Source organism: Brassica rapa, chromosome A09 (genome assembly GCF_000309985.2).
Source record: "Brassica rapa cultivar Chiifu-401-42 chromosome A09, CAAS_Brap_v3.01, whole genome shotgun sequence".
Taxonomy (NCBI): Eukaryota; Viridiplantae; Streptophyta; class Magnoliopsida; order Brassicales; family Brassicaceae; genus Brassica; species Brassica rapa.
This window is the reverse complement of record NC_024803.2, coordinates 38,304,119-38,327,880: the sequence shown is the minus strand read 5'-3', so window position 1 is coordinate 38,327,880 and position 23,762 is coordinate 38,304,119. Positions and strand designations below refer to the sequence as shown.

General features: G+C 30.1%; 1 protein-coding gene across 2 annotated transcripts; it reads left to right on the top strand.

Annotated features, from left to right (window-relative positions):
- Positions 1-6,339: 6,339 nt before the first annotated feature.
- On the top strand, positions 6,340-18,057 carry LOC103842125 (type I inositol polyphosphate 5-phosphatase 4). 2 transcript variants are annotated; one of them, XM_033280440.1, is made up of 11 exons: positions 6,340-6,903; positions 6,975-7,093; positions 7,187-7,277; positions 7,427-7,504; positions 7,620-7,890; positions 8,015-8,624; positions 8,721-8,914; positions 9,001-9,109; positions 9,206-9,354; positions 9,443-9,714; positions 9,819-18,057. In XM_033280440.1, exons 2-10 carry the CDS (start codon positions 7,061-7,063, stop codon positions 9,654-9,656), a joined length of 1,749 nt encoding a protein of 582 aa, XP_033136331.1. In that variant the 5' UTR covers positions 6,340-6,903; positions 6,975-7,060; the 3' UTR covers positions 9,657-9,714; positions 9,819-18,057. The 2 variants fall into 2 exon arrangements, with proteins under 2 accessions (XP_033136331.1, XP_009116989.1); XM_009118741.3 differs by having other exon boundaries at positions 6,347-7,093; positions 7,620-7,710; positions 7,786-7,890.
- The last annotated feature ends 5,705 nt before the right edge of the window (positions 18,058-23,762 follow it).

Below are 23,762 nucleotides of genomic sequence, written 5' to 3'. Positions count from 1 at the left end.
AGAAGTATTTAACAAGGGATGAACAATTACAGAAAACTCAGACACAAAATAGCATCAACCTTGAGAGTTATGTTACCACTATTAATACTTGTTCATTCGCAACGGCAATCTTTAAGGGGAAGTCTTTAGAAAATAAATAATTAAATAATAAATGGATTCCACCAAAAATTAAAGATTCAATTCTTAAAATTTCTAAATAAAAACTTTTTTTAGTGAATCTTTGTATTATTTATAAGCTTCCACAACATATGGTAATTCGCGATTGATTAATATTTTCTTTTTTTATCTGAATAAAAAAAAATTAAAAAATTAAAAAACACTTTTTCTAAGGATTCCAATGGAGTATCACCATTGGAATGCTCTTAGTCTATCGAACAAATGGTATCTTAAAAAAAAATCTTCTAGTTCTTTATTATTAGGTGTACTTGTGTTGACGTGATACAATAAAAAAACTAATACTACTATTAGTGATCCCTTTAATTAATCAGTACGTTTCGCTAATCAGAGTTGTCATAGGCATTTGATTTAACAAAGGAAAACCAATGAAAGCGTAATTATATAATGACTTGTTACAGCTGGCACAGTGTTTTGTAGAGACAGATAAAGTTATTGAGCCTTCATTTTCCTTTTTATTTTTATATACTAGGGTCGGCCCGCCCTACGGGCGGAATATTAGTTAATTGGATATTTACTAAATCTTCGAGTTGAAATTTGTTTTAAGATTCAAGAATTTGGTTATCTATTATGTCTTACTTATTAGTATGCGGTGGTATAGTTTTTTCGATTATTTTTGCTTTGGTATTGTATCAAATTAACTAATTGTCCAACTCATAATTATAGATGTACAAATGTGGATTTGTGATTAAGTTTGATGACAATACTGTTTTTTTTTTTAATTCTTATTCATAGTGGAGTGTGCATGTGTCAGAAAGAGGCCTATAACAACTTTTATGTTTTTGTGTATGGATTTTAAATATATATTATTTTGTATAATGCACACTTGCTCTACAACATTTGCTTGTAGACTAAAATAATTGTTTTCTATATTTTTAAAAGAGAAAATATTTAGTCTAGGATATAACATGGACATATGTATTGACTATATATAGAAGTTGGGTGTTATTTTAAAATGACATAGTATAGAGATTTTTCAACCATTACTTTACTGACACAAAACATTTATAACTGTAAATACCTTCTTTTAAAAGCAAAACTAATAAAAGCGTGTACAACAAATGTATTTTGATATATATTATATGCATCAAGTTATAAAGGTTGGAAACATTGCAAAACTGTTTGGAGCAAAGTTTTTAACTTCACGATCTTCATCTTGACGTCAGTTTAATGTCGGCCATGGCCACAAGCAGAAGAAGCATGGACTTCCAACTGACACGATAATAAGTATTTTCACGGCCACATATTTACAAAAAGTGACTTTAGCCTAGTAGTTCTAAGAGAAATTACCAGTGCTAGAGATGCTGGGTTCAACTACCCTTAACTGCATTCATTTATTTTGGCCTTAAATATAAAATGGGACACGTGTCACTCCCAGAACGCACGAATTGATGACGTGGCTTCACGGGAGAGAGGCGAACATTTCTTTATATATATAGATTTACAAAAATAAAAGGTCGTTGCGATGTATCTTCTGATCTTCTCTATAATTTTTTTCAGATATGTTCAATAGTAAAAAGGGTTGAACAATAATGAACATCATTTTTGAAGTTCAGTTTTTTTCTAAAATGCAATTTTTGCCTATAGTTAGTAAAGTTATATTGGAGGTTTCATATTAATACGGACAAAAAGTCGTTTGTAATAACTATATTGTGGGGAGCTTTTTATCATGGATTTGGTACACATGTAATGTAACCATTTATTATGACTATCAATACCATTAAAAGAGGATCATTCACTTAATGAAAATTATAGTTTCTCAAAAATAACCTTATTTTTACAAAGGATGAATAAAATTCATTAATGGCATTTAATTCTTTTGGTTTTGGGCCTACATGTACATTTAAATAGATCTATAAATAATGGGCCTATATATATTTAAAAGATATACTAACTTTAAATATAATATATATATAAATATATTACGAACTATAAATAAATTAGCAAACATGAAAATATCATTTTCTTAAATATACATATCAATATTCAAAACAGATCATTTGAATATTATACATTTTTCAATACAAACCAAAATCCTATATCCTACACCATATATCATATACATATTTGAATATCATTTTTCCATTTATAATGTCATTTTATACATAATATTGATATGACAATTACGAGTGTTCAAGAAAATTTTAAAAACTATATTAAAATTAATTTTTAAATCTAAAATAAAAACACAAACTTATAATAGGTTATTAATGACGAAAATAAACTAATATTGTCATATCAATAAGTTTTTTGTATTATCATTTTTTATTTGGATAACATAATAAAATTTTATCAAATTCTAAGGAATCACTAATTTATGTAATATTAATAAATATATGAGTAATTTAATCAATTTTTTAAAAAATTACTATTAGATATTTTGTAATCGGATCAATGGTATCAGATTGCAGGTTAATAGTGAGTTTTTGGATTTTTACCTGGTTATATCAGATTTTTAATTAACGAATTTTTCATTAAATCAGAACCGGATTATATACAATGTATCGGGTCTATAGGTCCAACCATGAATCTAGGTCAGATATGAAAACAAATCTTAAAACTCAAACATTATTATAGAACAACTACCATATTTCGAAAAAATACCATATTTTGAAGAGAAAAAAATGATAAAACCCTAAAAACTCAATTGTTATGGTTCGAAACAAAAATAATTGTAATTTGCAAATCAGTTTTCGATTAATAAATGAAAAACAAACAAACCCGCGCTTTTTAAGCGCGGATCAAAATCTAGTATGCGTTTAAAAGTTATGTTGTGGAATTAAAATTGCTACTGGTATAATTGTTTTTTGTTTATGACAGTTGCATGTATTTCACATAGTTTTTTAGCAAAAAAAAAAATGTATTTCACATAGTTGTATTTGCAAGACTTTTTTTTATAAAAAAAAAACTTATTTTCGAAAATAAAACCGATCATATCTTAATATGCTAATGAATACGTCTATGCATATATATAAAAATTGTTAACAAGTTTATACAAATTGAAATTCCATCTCTCGAAATTTTTATGTATGTTAACAAGATTCATATAATTAGAATCCTGTATTCGATAAAAAAAATAGATTCACGTGATTTAATTTGTATGACTGACATAATTATTAAGCAATGAAATTCTAATCACTAAATACATGTTTACTACTATTATACTCCTTTTAGTTGAACATGTTAACTAGGATGTTTTCATGAATTATTTAGTAAAAGACTAATACAACTTTTTAAATACTACAAAATCGTCAATTAAATAGAAACAGACACATATAAAAAGGGAGATTTACATATTTACTAAACCCAAGTATTGGTCTGAACTCTGAAGAAACAGACACGGTCTCCCACATGCAGCATGTGTCATTTTAACTTTACCTCACAAAATAAATCGCTTAAATTCACCAAACCATGTCTTAAAAGTGGAAACTCGATGTTATTTTTTTCAAAAATCGAGATAAAGCAAAACATGGGGGTTATTGGGCCCCCTAAATTAACACTACAAGATCCACCCTTTGTGTTAAAAAAAATACACAAAAGGTAACTTACATATAGCGTAATAGCGTATGTTCATTCGCTAAACCCTTGTGCCTTGTGATTAAGCAAATATTTCTCAATTTGATACTCGATTCGGCCCAAACCCTAAGCCGAAGTAATTTAAACCGACTCTATGTTTATAAATTATAATATAAGCCATCACTCGTACGCATATATGTAAATGTAATACTTCATCCATCCGTTTCTAAATAAGTGTCGCTTTAACACTTTTTACACAGACTAAGAAAATAGCAAAAATATATATAAATTGTTATTAATTACATCTTTCTGATCAATAGTATTTGAGATAAATAAAATTATTTATAAAATCAATACAATTTACAATTAATTTTCAACTGAAATTAAATATAATTTGTATTGAAATTGTAAAATTACAATTTTTGTGTAACAAAAAAAAAAACTAAAATGACACTTCTTATGAAACAGAAAAAGGAGTATTAGACATGACCGGTTCTGAAATTTTGGAAATCGCTGATCATTTAATAAAAATTTTAATAGTTTGGAGCTCTAATTTTTTTTTTTTTTTACAAATTTGAGAGATTATTTGTATAAAAAAAAATTAAAAAAATTTTGGGAGCATAAGCCGAATGTTTCATCAGGCTTGGTTCTCAACCGGCCAATGATACTATAACAGTGTGTTCTTGCAGTAATAAGAAGTGAGTATTATTGTTTGAACAAAAAAAATGTAAAAAAAAGCAAAATAGATGGAAGAAGACGAGGCCAAGTCTCGCAAAGGGGGATGATGGTCCCGTAGACATTAGTCTAGATTGGGTCAAAAAGAGTCCCCCTCCTCTTTACACACAACAAACTCAATTTTATAAACTTCACATTTTACTAAAAAGTGAAACGTTTGTTTTCTTGGTCTTTATATTACGTTTGGTAAACGTGTTAATTCCATTTTCTATGATAAAACTCCACGAATGCACAAATATAAAGTGGCATTTGTAGTTTTTGATGTCACCCGAAACCTCAAACTTCACCCTCTAAACATGCATACATGCACCTACCTTAGCTCACCAATCCACCTCTAGTATTGATGCTACTATATTTTAATTGTCATTTACTAAGTAACTATTATTTCCTGGCGACAATTTCCCAAGAATTCAGATTTCGTTTTGTCTGTTTTTGTTTATGTGTTTATTCTAATTGCCAAATCCGGGATTTGTATTGCATATATGGAATGGAACAACCCAAAAGTGTTTATTTTTATATCGTGATCTTGTACTTTTCCTTTAAAAAGAAATTATGATTACTATTCTGTATCATATTTATTTCTGCTTCATACATGTATATATTTGTATGTATCGTTGATTTATTAGTTTCTATAAAAGTATGGAATGATAACAAAGGTACTGTATCACATATATATTGATTATTTTATAATCTACAAGACTATACACTTTAAAATATCTCAATAGATGCAATGAAACACTACTAACAAACAATAAGATGTGATACTTATGATACTTCTTCTAATATATAGATTCTGATTGGTAATAGCTGTAGCTTTAAAAATTTTGCTGTAGAAAAAAATCTGTAGATTTTTTGCTGTGGTTTTAGATTTTATTGCTGTATAATTTTATAGAAAACACTAAAAAATTTCTTTGGATATTTGGTTCTGAAGATCACTTGTACAGCTGTAGGTTATTTCAAAAGTTGTGGTTTCAAAAAAAAATTTAAAGCTTGATTACTCTGAATTTGGTGCTGTAGAAATAAATAAAGCTGTGGACAGTATCTACAACAACTACCAATCACCCCCATAGTTGAAGATATTTAAAACATCAAGCTTATTAAAACATAAACAAAGATAGGAGTATCATTTTGTGCCTAGGGCTGTTCAATATGGTAAAACCGAACCGTACCGAACCGAACCGAACCGAAATAGACAATATGGTTTGGTTTTGGTATATACCATATAAACCGAATGGATATAATTTTATAAAAACCGTAGGATTTGGATATGGTTTGGTATATAACCGAATAAACCGAACAAAACCGATTAAAAGTAGAAACATGTAAATATGTATCTATTTTATAACAATACATGAAAATCTATTTGTTACATAAGTTAAATTTGTGTTAATAACTATTACCATAATTTTATAGTAATAAAAACCTTAATTTGTAAAACACTTGAAATATAACTAAATAACAATACATCGCAATTCAGACATCTTATTTTCTAAATCTTTTTTTGATCTTTTTGTTTTATTTTAGTCTTCACTAAATTAATATGAAGATTATAAATTTGATGGACAATAATTAATGGAAAATTTTCAATTGAAAAAGCATGACTTTAATGAACACTAAATATGGAAGAGTGGAAAAACTTTTCTTTCATGTTTCTGTTTTGTTTCATATTTTTATTTTCAAAATTTTAAGCTTTGATTTTAGTTATAGATTTGATTATTTTATTTGATGGTAGAAGTATTTTTACTTTTTTGTTCATTTATTTGAACATGTAATATATTTTTAATAAATGATTGTGTTGACAATATGACTCTAAAATTCATATAATATGATCTTAAACAAAATAATTATGTTTTTTGGTATAAAACCGAATAAACCGAAAACCGACGGTATATAAACCGAACCGAACCGAAGTAAATATGGATTTAGAATGGTAGTTATATTTTACTAACCGAAATACCGAAAACCGAAAAAAACCAAACCGAAACCGAACCGATATCCGGATTGAACACCCCTATTTTGTGGTAACAAATTAAATCAGTTATAATAATACTGAACATATATAAAGGAAAGAAGATGTTCCAAAAAAATCTTTATAATATAAAGGAAATAATTCAATTTCAAGCACTACTCTATTACCGAACTTAGAGCTTTAAGGAGAGTGGTGGGAGATATGTTAAGGGTTTACATATTTATGGAAATAATTTTTTTCTATATTCTAAAAAAAATCAAACAAAAATTGAAGGGAAACTGCAATAAATATAGACTGCAACTAGCAAATTAAAAAATAATAATTAAGGAGTATATTTCATTTATAAAGGGAGGAGAAGAAGGACTTGAAAGAGAGAGAAAACAGATAGAAGAAGAAGAAGCTCTTTCTTCCCTCTACCCACGTTGATATATGCCCAGAAACGAAGTCCCCCTGTTTTCAAATCCCTAATTTCAAAGTCTTTTTCTCTGTAGCTCTTGTGTTTATAAGAAGTAATCTCACATATTCTCTTCCTCATTATCTTTTACATTCTTCTGTCAACACCATTTCTTAACCGGGTCAGGGGATGCTTATGCTTATCTATCGGTCTTTGCAAAAGATTAGTTCGTGAAATCAAGGATCTCTCTATCTACTCATTCTATATAAACAATGGGCGATGGTAGTAGCCTCAAGAGAACCAAGGTGTTTCTTCTTTGACCAAAAATAATAATAATTAAACTGGTATTTGATTATCATCACAACCCAGACGTTGCTGATCTCCAAATTCTTGTGCAGCGTTCATGGCCCAGAGCATTGGTTAAGAAATGGCTCAACATCAAGAGCAAAGCAGAAGATTTCCACGCAGACGACCGAGACGTTTACAAAGGTAATAAACTCGTATATATATATATATATATATTTTAAACTAAATCTTATTAATGAACTGCCTTCTTCTAGTCTAGGAATGTGAGAAGTGGACAGCTTTTGTTTTCGACTTTATAGGATGTTCACTTTAAAAAAAAAAAGTTTTTGCAGGTGAATGTGGAGACTGGAGTAACAATGTCATTGAAAGAGAAGAAGCATGCTCTGTTAACAAGAAAAGCAACTATGCTGGTCAGTAAATACATGCTTCTTCCTTCTTTATTTTATTTTCTAAAAACTCATTCTAACTTTAAAAAAAATTAATTGAATTTTACAACAACAAGTGTTTTAATTAATTTGTATTCAGAGACTGGGTGTAGAAGAAATAATGGAAGAGGTAGACGAAACAGACAGGAATTAGATTCAGCACCACTAGTTAAACAAGTTCATAATCTCAGGTACTTATATTTCTCTTGTGTCTCTTTGCTTTTTTGGGCAAATTCTTTTCCTCTAAGACACGTTGTTCACATCAGGGTTTTTACTGCTACCTGGAATGTCGCCGGAAAATCTCCTCCGAGTTATCTGAATCTCGACGATTGGCTCCACACCTCCCCTCCTTCCGACATTTACGTTCTTGGGTATTGCTAACCTCTTTTAATTCAATTTTACTCAAAGTTAAATAAATCACATGAAAAAAAAAACAAGTAAAAAAAAAACACATGATGTTTTGTTTCCTAATCTCTCTAAGACTTCCCCACACAGGTTCCAAGAGATCGTTCCTTTGAACGCCGGCAACGTTTTGGGCACAGAAGACAACGGCCCGGCCAGGAAATGGGTTTCTCTCATCCGAAGAACCTTGAACACTCTCCCTGGCGGAGGAAGCTGCCGGACCCCTTCCCCTGTTCCCCACCCGGTCGCCGAGCTCGACTCCGACTTCGAAGACGCAAACTCCTCGTTCTATCATCGGAGGTCGTTTCAGTCACTTAGCAAGAGCCTGAGGATAAACAACTTTGACATGTCAGCAGCATCCATGCAGCAGCCACATCTTGACCGGAGGTTTAGCGTCTGTGACCGTTTCATGCTGGGCCACGATTCCTACGACCAAAGCTTCAGGTATTGCTCCTCCGAGGACGACGTCGACGAAAATGTGCATGACTCTAATTCTCCGTCCTACGATCAATATTCTGCTGTCTCGAGGAGTGGATCTTTTGTGACAGAGGAGAGAGACAAGTCTAAGTATTGTTTGGTGGCTAGCAAGCAAATGGTTGGGATATTCTTAACTGTTTGGGTGAAGAGTGATCTAAGGGACAGTGTCAAGAACCTCAAAGTTTCTTGTGTAGGAAGAGGCTTGATGGGCTATCTCGGAAACAAGGTAAAAGAATATCCACATTATTTTCAAATTTAATGTCTTTGTGGAAGAGGTTGTCAAATTTTGGATCTATATTTATTTATTTTTTAAAATTTGCAGGGATCGATTTCGATCAGCATGTCAGTACACCAGACTAGCTTCTGCTTTGTGTGCAGCCACTTGACGTCTGGTCAGAAAGAAGGTGACGAGCTGAGAAGAAACTCCGACGTTTTAGAGATTCTAAGGAAAACCAGATTCCCTAGAGTGAACAACGCAGGGGAGGACAAGTCTCCTCAAACGATTTTAGAACACGAGTGAGTTATTTGTTGTTGGTCCTTATTAAATTCTTTGATCACTGCAATAAGCATGCTAAATCTTGTTTTGTTATGTGTCTTTTCAGTCGGGTAATCTGGCTTGGAGACTTGAACTACCGTATAGCTCTTTCTTACCGGTGTACAAAGGCTCTTGTCGAGATGAGAAATTGGAGTGCCTTGCTTGAGAAAGACCAGGTAAGAAATTAGCATTTTCAAAAGGCCCAAATAACCATTTATTTGAAAAAACAAACTCGTCTAAAAGACAAATTGTCACTTTTGTTTTTGTTATAGTTGCGGTTAGAACAACGTAAAGGTCGTGTCTTTGAAGGATGGAATGAAGGGACCATCTATTTCCCACCCACTTACAAGTACTCTAACAATTCAGATGTATATGCTGGTGATGATCGTCTCACCAAGGCCAAAAGACGGACTCCAGCATGGTTAGTAGTAGTGCTTCTTTCTTTTGAGTATAAACAAACAACTTAATATATATAATATTTATGAGTTTTATTAATCTAAAAATTGAAGGTGTGATCGCATACTCTGGCATGGTAACGGACTTAGTCAGCTGTCGTATGTTCGCGGGGAGTCAAGGTTCTCAGATCACAGACCAGTCTACAGTTTGTTTTCTGTAGAGATAGAATCGGTATATAGAAACTACAATATCAAGAAAAGCTCTAGGGTTGAAGTTGAGGAACTTCTTCCTCAACGGTATGGATATGCTGAGCTTAGCCCTTACTAATTCATTATCACGAGACAAGGGAGGATTCAACATTTCTAAAGCCTGAAAAAAAAAAATGGTAACTAAATCTTTGATGATCAGTTAATATTTTTACACTTGTTGCTCTCGGGGTGGGTGTTGATCTTGTGATATTAAATCATCTGGTCTTGCTGCGCTTTCTAGGGGTTGGTCAAGGTCTTCCATGTTTTTTCGGTTGGGAACAGGGGAAGAAGATTCGAGTGGAAAGCGAAGTAAGTAATTAATATAGCTTTTTAGCTGAACAGTTCGTTATCCTTTAGGATTATAAAGAGTGGACCAGTTTTGTGCACTTCGAACCATTAGTTTCTCCACAGGATGTAGTGTATATATGTGTTTGCAACTTTGCATGTACATCTTATTGATTCTTTTGTAATGACCAATGTGTTTCAAATTGGAAAATCTCAGTTTCAGTCTTTTGTCCTATGATCCCCCCTCCCCCCCCCCCTCCCCCCCCCTTTCCCTACAGTGACAGAGTGAATATGGATACTTTTGATTTTGAAAGTGAGGAGATAACCTTTTTTAAAAAAAGAGAGTCAAGCTCGTGGAACTATATACTATACTCTTGCTTTTGTACTTTTTAATCAACCCACTTGTGTTCTTACGACCGGTTCATCTTCATTCATATAAGTACTGTAGAACTATATATCAAAGTTCTAAAAAGCGGTCTAGATGGTACCTAAGCGGCTATTCGGTCTCATCCGAAACGATTTTCTTAAAATCTGATTTATATGATTTATACCAGTTTAAACTGTTCTAAATCGTTTAAAATCAATTTAAATTGATATAAATTAGTTTAGATATGTTAAATTAAGTAAAAGTGTTAGTATAAATCTAAATTTTATTCTTTTGTTTTGTATATTTAAATATAATTCATCATAATAATTTTATAATTAAACTCAAAAACTAAAATATCTCATATAAATGTAAATTACATATAAAATAAATCAATAATTCGTTAACGCTTAGGCTTCATTGAAGTTTAGAATAGTCAGTCTAGTCACTAATCTTCTATAAAGCGCATAGTTAACTTCTGTGATTTTTTGAATATTGCTATTTATTACTCTAAGAACCAAATACAACAAAAAATGGCAATGATAACCTCCCTCTCTCTATATTTCCGTGCATTCTCATGTCCTTTTACAGAAATACACGCGCGCCGGATTAAACCGCGTGAAGTAAACGTCAGTATATAATTGGTGGTCGTGAGAGGATCAGATAAAGAGTTGTCTCTCTTTTTTTTTTAAAGAAAAATTCCTTCAGAGATTGTCTCCTTGCAAGACACACGCCACACACACAACCTTTGTATTTATTTATAAATAAAGGGATTGATTTCTCGCAAATGATACCGACGGCGACGACTCGTAGTTTCAAGAAAGTATAAAAAACAAAATGAAAAAATATACTCAATACGTAGAAGAAATACAAAGTGGAAACATATTCGACGGTAGATAAGTAATAATATCACCACCCCATATGGTTATCTAGCAAAGAGACATAGTCGACGGTGGATAAGATATTTTGGTCGGAGGAACTGCGGAGATTAGAGGTAGGACGCATATGCACTCACTCTCGCTACCCATCCTCTCATTCTCTTTATTTATTTTCCTTTTCCTTTTATATGTTTAATTCTTTTGTCTTATATCCGCATTTTCTTTTTCTATAATAGTAGTATATATTAGCTTGGTGATAGTGGAATACAGAACTACGTCATGTACGAATTTTTTTTTTTTTATTATTGATGGATATGATGAGAAGATCCTATAAACTAGATCACGACCACATGCCATGTCGTAACATTTACTCGACCTTTTCTGCTAAGGACCAAATCATTTGTTTTTTTTTCCCACTTGAATCCACTCGATTTCAGTTTCTTTAGAACGTCACACACACACACACACACACACACACACACACATATATAAGTTTATTTAATTTTAATAACTGTAAAATTATTCGACTCAAAAACGTTTTTACAATTGATGCTTGGGAAATTTTAAAACTAGCAATTAGTTAAAATATTTAGACTATAAAAGCATCGTGAATTTTCTTTGAAGCTTTTGGAACTAAAATGAAGCAAACCGTAGCTTCATGACATCTTCATAATCCTTCATGCCCATCATTTGGATCGTATAGATCCGGTTTCTCACTTGTTTGTCATTAATAGCCCTCTGAGGAATTCACTGTTCTGATGTGTTTCTCCACGACGTCCCCCAATCCCATTACGCTCTTGCCATAGTGAGTGAACTGTCACTTGAAACACTGACGGCAGAAAATAGAGCTTGTTTTTCCCTATAGCTCTATCGACCAACAACTTCAAAATCTAACTACTCCAAACCTTCGTGTAGCTTGAGCCTAACAGCCTGATGGTTAACACTTCCAAATTTCTTCAATACAAGATCATTGAAAAAATAAATGGTCTCATTTAATTTTTTACTTTCCTATTTACGAATAACGATAATCATATGGATTTTGGAAGATACTAACTAATACACTGAATACGATAACTACATTTATTTAATTCCAAAGACAGTGTCACATTAACTAATACACCGAATACGATAAGTACATTTGCTTTCTTATAATTATAGGACAGACTCTAGGCTTGTAGGTGTTTCATACGAACAATTTAGAAAACGATAGATGTTTCCATGTGATATTCCCTCGAACCTTCTAATTATTGTGTACAAGCATAAAACTATATATTTTAACTATTATATTGAAAAATGTTTGACCTTAAAGTTAGTCTTTTCCAAACAAAACAAAACCAAAAAGAAAGTTTATGCAAAGAATAGCTAACCTATACGACTTCAATCAGTGCTTGATTGATATTTCAATATAGGACTTGTTGTTTTTTCCTTTGTCAACGTATTGGATCTCTTTGGTAAGGGCGTCAGGGACAAACATATATATATTTACCAACGTTGAGTTGGCCTAGTGGTAAAAGGGTTATGGTTGTAACTACCGCCACCCGGATTCAATTCACGATGGGAGGGACTATTTATAATGCTTGGGTTCCCGGCAAAGAGGTGAAACCACCTTTTTTTTTACCAAAATATATCTAATCTATTTAATTAAAGTTATATTTTGGATTTCATATGTTATATTTTAATTTTGAACTATCAAACACGGTATCATCTAATCAATTTAAATTTTATTATATAAAATATTTATAAAAAAATCTCTAACGATTTAAAGCTGGATGGAATAGAAAATTAAGATTACAATTAGTAGTTTAGGATGACTCATTTAGAGTTAGAGTTGATATCGACTTATGGCTGATACTCCATATGCAAAGACTAATATTCGATTTTTAGATTCCAGGGGCGACGTCCGATCCTTCTTAAAGATAAAAAATACGAACTCAAAGAATCTATAAAGCAAAATAATTGTTTAAAATGAAACTTAACCGCACAAAATAAATGTTTAAAATGAAACGTTACCGCGCATGGCGCGGGTTCTATTCTAGTATATATTTAAATATTGGATCTTCTTATTGTCAACATTACTAGCTCTCCCTTTGTTATCACTAATTTATCCTCTAATTAACACAATCAAATTCATATATAATATCATATCCCTCCAAGGGAATCCCCTGTTGATTGGGATTTGCGACTAAATAAATCATAAACTAATCGATAAACAAAGTAAAAGATTCTTAAGGCTGTTTGTTAGTGAAGTTGGTCACAATTTGTAACATATGATTTGTATCCCTTGGACTCTTGCAATGATACTTAGACGATGCAGTAGGTAACTATAATGGCGATAAAGATATGCTTTTATATATACCGGAGGCCAGATGGGTGAGTGCTGATTAATGGTAGAATAAATAAATCATGTAAATACATATTTCAGTGGTTGGAATGTGTTTTTTTTTTCTGAATTGAAAAGTTTTTTTTACCGAATGTTTATACATGTTCCCGTATAGGCCGGAATCCTTTCCAAAACAATAATTTGTTGTAATCTTCTTTGGAGGACAACAACGACGAGTAAAGCAACATACACTTGGTTAGCACACATCATGCAATTTGCATTCTAAATAGATATGAAGAATTATGATACTATATAATAGTTAAGTACAAATGGTTAACCTCATAGTCAAAATTTTGGAGACTATATTTAACGTCAAGTAAATGATTTGTTTTCTTATACAACTTAGAAGTTTAAAAAATTGGGCTCATAATCATTTTTTTTATAAATTTAGGATCAGATGTCGATAATACCACATGTAAAATGTAAATTGCTATTTTCAAGTAAAACTGAATAATGATCTTAAATATTCACTCTCATAACCAGTAGACTACTGTCCACTTGGTATGTGATATGAATCACTGAGTTTTATGAGATAACGATTTGACAAAAATGTATGTTTTATGATCGAAAAGTGTAAGAGTGAACCTAGCTATTGTATATGATTGATCCAAACAGAGGTGGATAGTGGGATCAAGTGGTTGACAACAAAATTTAAGTAACATAAGTTACAGAAACTCGCATTAAATATCTCAAAATAAATAAGAGGGAATAGCAGTGATAGTACCATATATCTTCGAGCTACATCAATACTCGATAGCTGGTGCAGTTTTAGAATCGCACGATTTACTCTATTAATAATTATCCCGGTAGAAAAGTCGAAAGGAAGTTTGTGTAAGTTACTCTCCACGTGTTGGGAGGAGAGATAATCACATCATCAGCGTCTGCAAGCGAGATGTGATGATAACTGATGTGGCAGAATGGATGACATCATCCGATATAGAGCTTGCATGTAAACTGAGTGGGAAGTGGTCGAGAACAAGTGAAATGCGAGGTGTATGTTACCTCTTTGTAAGGCTAAACTAAGCAAACGATATCCTTTAAAGAGAAAATAAGCTAATGAACAGATCTTAATTATATCCTTCGCAAAATGTAACTAGTCTATCAAATTGTTTTTTTTTCTTTTAATACTCAATATGCTTTGAAAATGTGGTTGAATATATATATATATATCGATTCTTATATATGATTAGGCTGGTTTGATCCCTTCCTAATTTATGTATTGTAGTTGTCTAATAGTTTTCATCTTTGTTATCTTGCCGGCTTTGTGTAATTTACATTATAAGTTTGAATATTAATCCAACCTAACAAAAAAAACAACCATTGCTAAGGAATGAACTAATGATTTCGAGAAGGGAATTAAATATGAAAAAGATGAACTGCAGAGAAGAGACATGCGTCATTGATTTGGTCCCGCCCCACCCCCTTTTCTGTCAAAAACATACATCAAAACAGCAGTTACAGTTTTGATAAAGAGTTTTACCATAATAAGTAATTAGCTGTTCTTTTAGGAGAGGCATGACGTCATCTTCTTTTTCTAGTATTTGCCTCGTCGACGTTTGCTTCTGTTCCAACCTTCCTGTCAGTGTCTAGTAAATTAACAACGTCAGATGATATCATCTCCCCCTACATAATTTTTACACACGACAGGCCTAACACAATGCAAATGATATGAAGATGTAGCCTTTTGAAGTGTTTTGTATCAGTTTGCCAAATACTACTTGTGATATTATAGACACTAGTATTATCTTCGGTGCTATGCACGGATCAGTTTCATAGTCTTCTAAATATATGATCATAAAATTGTAATGTATCAAAATATTTTTGATTTTTTCAGAAAGGGATTAATAAATTATTTCTTTAGACACTATGTTTTCTATATCTAAAATACATTTGACACACAAACTTAGAAGTAGCTTCATTCAAGCAGCAGTTGGAAACATGACTAAAATCATTTTTTTGTGATTTTTTGAGAAATGTATACATCATACGTGTTTGAAAGACACTTCCATATTTGAAATATGTATCCGAAGAAAACTTCATTGATAGATTATTAAAATTAACATATTGTACAATAATATATACGTAAATACTAAGTATATAAATTGGAATTTGCTCTCCCGATAGAGCTTCACATGTGTATTAACAGAAACTACTCACTATAATTCCCTTTAAATTTTTTTTTATCATCTTATGTTTCAGAAAAGCTTGGATTCTATTTACTTACTATATAAGAAACATATCAGAGCTGCTGAGTTTTATCTGTTTAAACAGATTTTAGATATTATAATATAAATATAAATGTGTTTACCTTTTTCCAAGAAAATTTGGGAATAACTTTTCATGTTGAAAATAACTTCAAGCTTCTGATATTAAACAAAGCTCTGATTTCCACCATTTATATTATGATATACCGTCTACTTGAATCATACAGATATAATCATAAGAAACTATTTAGAGAAAAACAGAACAGAAAAAGACGAAGAAAGAGAGGAAACAAATATAAAAAATAATTGTTGTTTGAATGTTATATAAGAGAAAAAACAACTGCTGCTAATGGGAGTTAATGAATTAGTTTCGGAACGTGATGATTGTAATTTGAGAAAATATAGGAATTTGAATTTTTGCAGTTATGAAAATATTTGAAATAGAAAATCGTGGCTTGTTCACAATATAATTTTGATTTTTATTTTTGATTTTAAAGAAATGACATGTCAATTCTGATTGGCCATGCGACTTGCGCTTTAGTATATAGAGGATGTGTTATAAACGATTGACTGTATTGCAATTCGTGTATTATGAGGTACAAACTTTATTATATTTTGGAAAAAGAAGAATATATTTATTGTGAAAATTAGATTAAATGTAAATGATATTTACTTGAAGAAGTTAAAAAAGAGTCGTAGCTTAAGAGAAAAAGAGATAATTTTCATAGAGAAGAATTTGGGGTGCAAATTCTTGCTTGTTATGAAAACATGACAGCCATCATGAAAAAGTACTCTGCAAAAATAAGAAAACAAAGGATGTTGTGTTAATCGTGGTTGGATGATCAAGCATTTGGAATAAGTGTTGTGTTTTGGGTGTTGAAGTATTCGTTGACAAATTTCCAAATTTAGAAAAATTGAAATCAAGGCTCTAGAAAAAGTTTTGGCTTAGAATCGGATTAATCAAATCCTAAGAAAAGAAATTGTAATAGAAAGAGTAATATTTAAAAAGGATTGCGCCTAACTTATGCGTTATCAAATAAGTTATATTTGTTTTTTTGTTCTATTGAATTAAAAAAAAAAAGCATAAAAGTTGTGTTTTGTTTATTTCTGCATTCTACTCTTATCTCATCTACATTTTTCTTATGTCTTTTTTTTCCTGTGTAAGAATCTATAATGTTCTTCCGTCATGTTATTATTTTATGTATCTTACAGGAGATAAGCATAGGAGATGAGGAAGTGTTGAAATTGAAAAGGAAGATTAGGCTTATGAAAAGCGCCAAATTGATACGGGTGAGATTAAATGACAATGGGCCCCTAACTAGGCCTGATTAATGAGTCCTCTAATTGCCCAATTTTTTCTTAAAGTTATCATCAGCTAGGCCTGTATACGGCTCACTCAGAGTATCCAACACACTGACTGCATCATCTAATAAGCCAATGATTTTACTTTATTTGATTTCATTGCAGGTGGTTTCTAAGAAATTGGGGCTAGATGCGAGGCTCTTCTCTTTCTTTTTTTCCGTCAATAGATTTTGATTAACAGGCCTAAAAAATCTACAGTACAACATACAGAAACCCATGAAAACAGGTCAAAAAATAATAAAATTCTAGGCCTAAGGCCCAACTACGAAAATCCTAGGACACACGAGGTTCCGCCGCCGCGGACAAACGCTGCGACTTCGACGTCGCCCTCGCTTCGAAACAACACCGGGAACCAACCGTCGATTCACCCGGATCCACCGGAGCTCACTGACTCCACACCATCACCACCGCAAACGTCTTCAACTCAAGTGAACCCAATTTCGGAGAGCATCAATCGACTGTTCGAGATCTCATCTGTCACCATTCATTGCAAGCACTGAGAGGAAGACTTCACGCGAACCATCACCGTTAACCATGGTCGAGCTTCGATCGTCCTCCGACGTCGTCTCCACCAATCCAAACCAAACCAAAAGCGAAAAACTAAAAGGAAAGAACAGACTAAACCCTAAAACGGAACTAGGGAACCAACCGTCGGCGAGGCAAGGCATGGAACGCCTACACCTCCCGTGATCTAGACCGACGACGGCAGAGTTAACGAAGCCTCCACCTCTCGGGGACAGGAACCGGCGTCGACGGAGCTGGAGGAACCTCCGCCTCCCGGAGACAAAACCAAACACTTTAAAGTAAAAACGTATGTTAAACAAAGTATATAAAAATCTCTGCGTGAAGCGTTGACTAACTCTTAATGTAGAACTTCATTTTTTTCTCCAAAATGGAGTAAAAGTGAAAATAGAGTTAAATTGCTCCAACCCTACTTCATTTTCCACTCCATTATAGAGTGATGAACAAACAAAAAATAAACTACTCCATTTATGGAGTAAATTTCATTATAGAGTGAGATATGGAGTTGGGTTAGAGCATTCCTTACTCCATATCTACTTTTACTCCATTTTAGAGAAAAAAATGGAGTTGGGATGGAGATGCCCTAATTACCAAAAAACGTATAAACAATTAGAGGTTAACAAGCTTAAAAATCAAGTTGGATGAGACGGGATCAACAACAAGAAAAGTAGTTGCATCTTCCATATACCGACGAGCTATATTTTTTTGTTAGGTAAAAACTAAAAAGTGATTACTATTATATAACTAGTCATGTAATGGCGCTTTATGTAGATCTTAATTATTAAGACTAGAGCCGGTGTCCGCGCTCCGCGCGGATTACATATTTAATTAAAGTATGTTAATATTTGTGTTAATAGATTTCTACGCGTTTTCCTGGGATTAAAACAATGGTGAAGAGGTGCCGCATGTTTGTATAGAAAACGATCATCATCTAAGAATCTTCATCACAAAAATGTTTTTTTTTTTGCCAAAGTATTTAATTATTCCTATATGTGTCTTCTAGGGGTGAACGAATCTGTTGATACAGTTGGGAGCATGATTTTTTTATTAAGAACTAATTGTGGTTTCTTTCATAATTTGTGTTTTTAAATAAAAAACATATTTTACTAATAATGTTTATATTTGTTTTATTAGAGTTTTGTAACTATAAAATGAATAAAAATATCTTTATTTAGTACTTATATAAAATTATATAGAGATAGATTATTAATTTATGATTATGATGAGACTATATATTAATTTGAAACAAATATTAAGCAACTCAATTAGATTCTTGCAAACCGGGGGAAAAGGAGTGGCCGGTCATGTCGTCTGTATTTTTACCTTTTCCCAAGTTTTTAAAACGTTTCGTAGCAATAAACAAAAATCAAAACGTAGCATTTCATTTACATATTTGGAATCTTATCAAATAAGATGTAACTTTTCTTTTTTTTTGTGCACTTCAAATTTAATAAGATGTAAATAGTCAAAAATATAAAAAAAGAATATATATATATAAAACATAATTTGTATTTTATATTTGTTTTATTAAAGTTTTGGATTAAAGTATTAAATTAATATATCAATACTAATAATGTTTTTGATTCAAAAATGTACTTGTAAATTCAAAATACCTCCCATAAGCGGAGGATCTTTGGCGGTTGGTTTGACCATGGTATTGAGGAACAATCAATCTTTAAACAAAGGAAATAATATTTAAATGTTAGGCAAAGTGAAATGGTTTGATAATAAAACATAGTGAAAAATGTCTCAATGGATAAAATTGAACCATGAGATTAATTACAAACTAAAATCTTATAAAGCCAAAAAAAAACTAAATATTTTATATGACCGATAGATGTGAACTACAATTGTAGTAGCTTAGCAGGCAGGTACTATTATATTAAATCAATATTTTTTGGCGGAGACCAACAGCTAAAGACGGAAGATTGTCGGTCTATGTTTAATCTTAACCAACTAAAATCTTATACGTTTGTTCGCACAGATTATCAATATGAATCTATTATTAAAACAATTGAAAATAAACAGTGGAAGCTGAGTCAAACCCCACGTCCCCAACCGCATACGGACTTAACTATCCAACTCTTAAACATATCACTTATGGCAAGAAATTGACAAAATTGTGACTTTCAAATATTGACTTACACAAAATCTTGAACGGTTGGCGGTGGTGGATTTTTCAGAGTGAGAGGGGATGAATATATGGTCTTCAGATTAGAGTTCTTGATCCTAATGGTAGAATATATGTTATTTAATTTTCAATGAATACAGTAGGCATTTTTGGCATGAAATATAACGATTTCCTAAATTAAATTGTTCACCAGCTATAAGAATATTAAGTATGGGGCAAGTTAAAGTTGTAAAAATCGATTTTGATTTAGGATGGCAAAGATGTGGTAGCTAGAAGATTAATAATCAACAATCAATGCATGCATTGTTTTATTATGATGTAACTGGAGTTGAACCGGGTTAAACCGTGACTCTTTGCATATTTTAATGGTTGGTTTTTTTTTTTTAAAGTCCAGTCCAGAATGACATGGCATAATGGTTGGTTCTGATTATTTTGTTCATGTGGCAAGGCTTAGGAAGCTAGGATTTATCTCCTTTTATATAGTAGGATTAAGCAAAGCAGGTGCAATTGTGGGACCTGCTCTGGTCACATTTGTTTTCTTTATCCACGCGACTAGTGATTAATTATATTGATCGATGAACTTGTATGAGTGATAAATCATACACTAATTTGTTTTAATAATACTAGTACTTTAATTTTTTTTAAACGTTACGTATTCTTGTTTCGAGGAAACTGTATTATTACTAGGGATTAACCCGGGCTACGCCCGGGATTTTTATTTTTTTCTAATTTAAGTTGTTAAATTATTTATATTTAGGTTATGATATATAATTTTTATAAATATTAAGATGCATGTCATAATTAAAATTTATTTTAAATTTTAACACGTTCAATTAACATATTTTTACTATTTAAATATTTATTTGTAATTTTGTTGGCTATCTAATTATCATATTTAGCAAAACTATCTGTTGAGTGTTGGAATAAATGTTTTAGATATTTAATTAAACTGCAGAGTATTTTCGGATCGATCACATGCTCAACAATCGATCGATCCGTAAAAAGATGGTCGATCTCCTTGGCCAGGTAAGTACAATTTTAGCAAAAATATCTTTGATTTTCAAATATTAAGTATATAACTATTCTTTTGAATATTCTCTTTTTGAATTGTATTTTTTGATTAAATTATTGTATTATAATGTTTATGTAAATATTTTTTTGTGATGTTTGAATTTGTTTTTTTCGTATACTTAACCTTGATGATATTGATGTTTAACAATTTATTGTTTTCTGGAAATAGAAAATAATGATATATCAAAACGTATCTAATACTTGTTAAATGATAGTATAATGTAAATTACATCCATTATTTAAAAATAACCATTTGTTGTTTTTATTTAAATCAGAAATTATTTTTATTTAAAAACATTATCCATATATAATATAATAGTTTAAGTTTGGAAGATTAATCTATATATATATAAATTATGTGTATGTTTTAAAAAATAATTTAAGATGTTATATATTGAGTAACTGAATAAAAGCTGAATTTCTTATCTTGAAAATCAAATAATTATATTTTTGTCTTCATATTATACTCATCAATCCATCATTGATATTTATAACTCAGTATGTTTAAAAAAAAAAAACTTAGTTTGAAGTAATAAATGAATTTAATAAATTAAATTCATCACCTATAATGTTCTGTAAACTATATTTGAAAACTCTCTACAATTATATTTTAAGCATAATTACTATTATTTAATTTAAGTTATTTTAAGCATAATATATGCTAAATCAACTTAAATTATATTTACAATTGGACCATCCTAAACCTGTTAATAAACCAAAAACAATACTAAACCAACATGAACTAATACCTGATTCGGCGATGAAGAAAGTGTTCCGAGATAAACGCTTGAATGGATATTAACTGTAATGGTTTGATCATGAAAGAGTTAGTATGAATATTAACAATAAAATTATGGATTAGATTAATTTAAATTTGTAAGAATACCTTTGAGTCTATGAAAAACAATTCAATTCCCATGAATAAGTTTGCCTTTGGAAGTTGCAGGGTTCCCAACAATGAATCCACCTAATAAAAAGTTCGTTCTTATAAAAAATCTCCTTCAAGGTCATTAAAAGTTTTTGGGATGGCAAAAGTTAATGGTGGAACCATTTTTTTGCTCGAGTGCTTTGAAGCTTTCCTTGATAGTGTGAGGTTGATGTTGATGGTATAATGGATTTTATAGAGACTTTCTTGATGTAAAACTATACTTTTTTTTAATGTGATATTTCCATTTTTATATAATTTATTACCATTTTAAGATAGATGTACATTTTAAGATAGATGTTTAAATCTTAATATACTTTTTCCATTTTTTAAAATGTTTATTTCCATTTCTTATTTTTTTTTACGTAATATCTATATTTTATATTTTAAAATAGATATTTAAATCTTAATGTACTTTTTCCAATTTTTTAAATTGTGTATTTCCTTATATTATATATTTTACATTTTAAGATAGATGATTAATGCTTAATGAACGTTTTCCATTTTTTAAATTTTGTTGTGTATTTACTTATTATTATATATATAATTCATATATTATATATTTACATTATTTACTTATTATTTATTTTCCTGTATATGTATTTCTATTTCTTGTACTTTTTATTTACTTAATATCTCTATTTTACATTTTAATATAGATGTTTAAATCTTAATGTACATTTTTCATTTTTTTAAAATTGTATATTTTCATTTGTTATACTTTCTATTTACGTAATATCTATATTTTAAATTTTAAGATATATTTTTAAAACTTAATGTAATTTTCCATTTTTTAAATTGGGTATTTACTTATATTATATATTTACTTATTTTTTTATATTGTATATTGTGTATTTCTATTTCTTATACTTTCTATTTACTAATAATTTTATATTTTAAGATAGATTTACATTTTAAGATAGATGTTTAAATACTAATGTACTTTGTCCATTTTTTAAATTGTGTATTTCCTTTTCTTATACTTTCTATTTGCGTAATATCTATATTTTACATTTTAGGATGGATGCTTAAATCTTAATATACTTTTTCCATTGTTTTTAAGTTGTGTATTTCTTTTTCTTATACTTTCTATTTACTTAATATCTATATTTTACATTTTAAGATAGATGTTTAATATTTAATATACTCTTTCCATTTTTTATAAATTGTGCATTTACTTATTATTGTATATATAATTTGTATATTTATAATATTTACTTATTATTTATTTTTCTATATATTGAGTATTTCTCTTTATTATACTTTATATTTAGTTAATTTAGTTAATTTATATATTTTATATTTTAAGATAGATGTTTAAATCTTAATGTATTTTTTCATTGTTTTAAATGTATTTTAAACAAATTTTATTGTTTTTTCTTTATATTGTGTATTTTTATTTCTTATACTTTCTATTTACTAATAATTTTATATTTTAAGATTGATTTACATTTTAAGATAGATGTTTAAATACTAATGTACTTTTTCTATTTTTTTAAATTGTGTATTTCCTTTTCTTATACTTTCTATTTGCGTAATATCTATATTTTACATTTTAAGATAGATGTTTAAATCTTAATATACTTTTTCCATTGTTTTTAAGTTGTGTATTTCTTTTTCTTATATTTTCTATTTACTTAATATCTATATTTTACATTTTAAGATAGATGTTTAATATTTAATATACTCTTTCCATTTTTAAAAAATTGTGCATTTACTTATTATTGTATATATAATTCATATATTTATAATATTTACTTATTATTTATTTTTTTATATATTGAGTATTTCTCTTTTTTATACTTTATATTTAGTTAATGTCTATATTTTATATTTTAAGATAGATGTTTAAATCTTTACGTATTTTTCTATTTTTAATGTAAAACGGCAATGTTTAATAGAAGAACTTGGACAAATAGTCAAACATATTTATGTTTAATGTAGTATTTCCATTTTTATGTTGTATGTTTTACTTATATTTATTATTTTCGAAATTATATATAATGTTTTTTGTTTTTTTTTTATAAAACGGTAATGTTACATTATGGAGATAAGCCATCTTT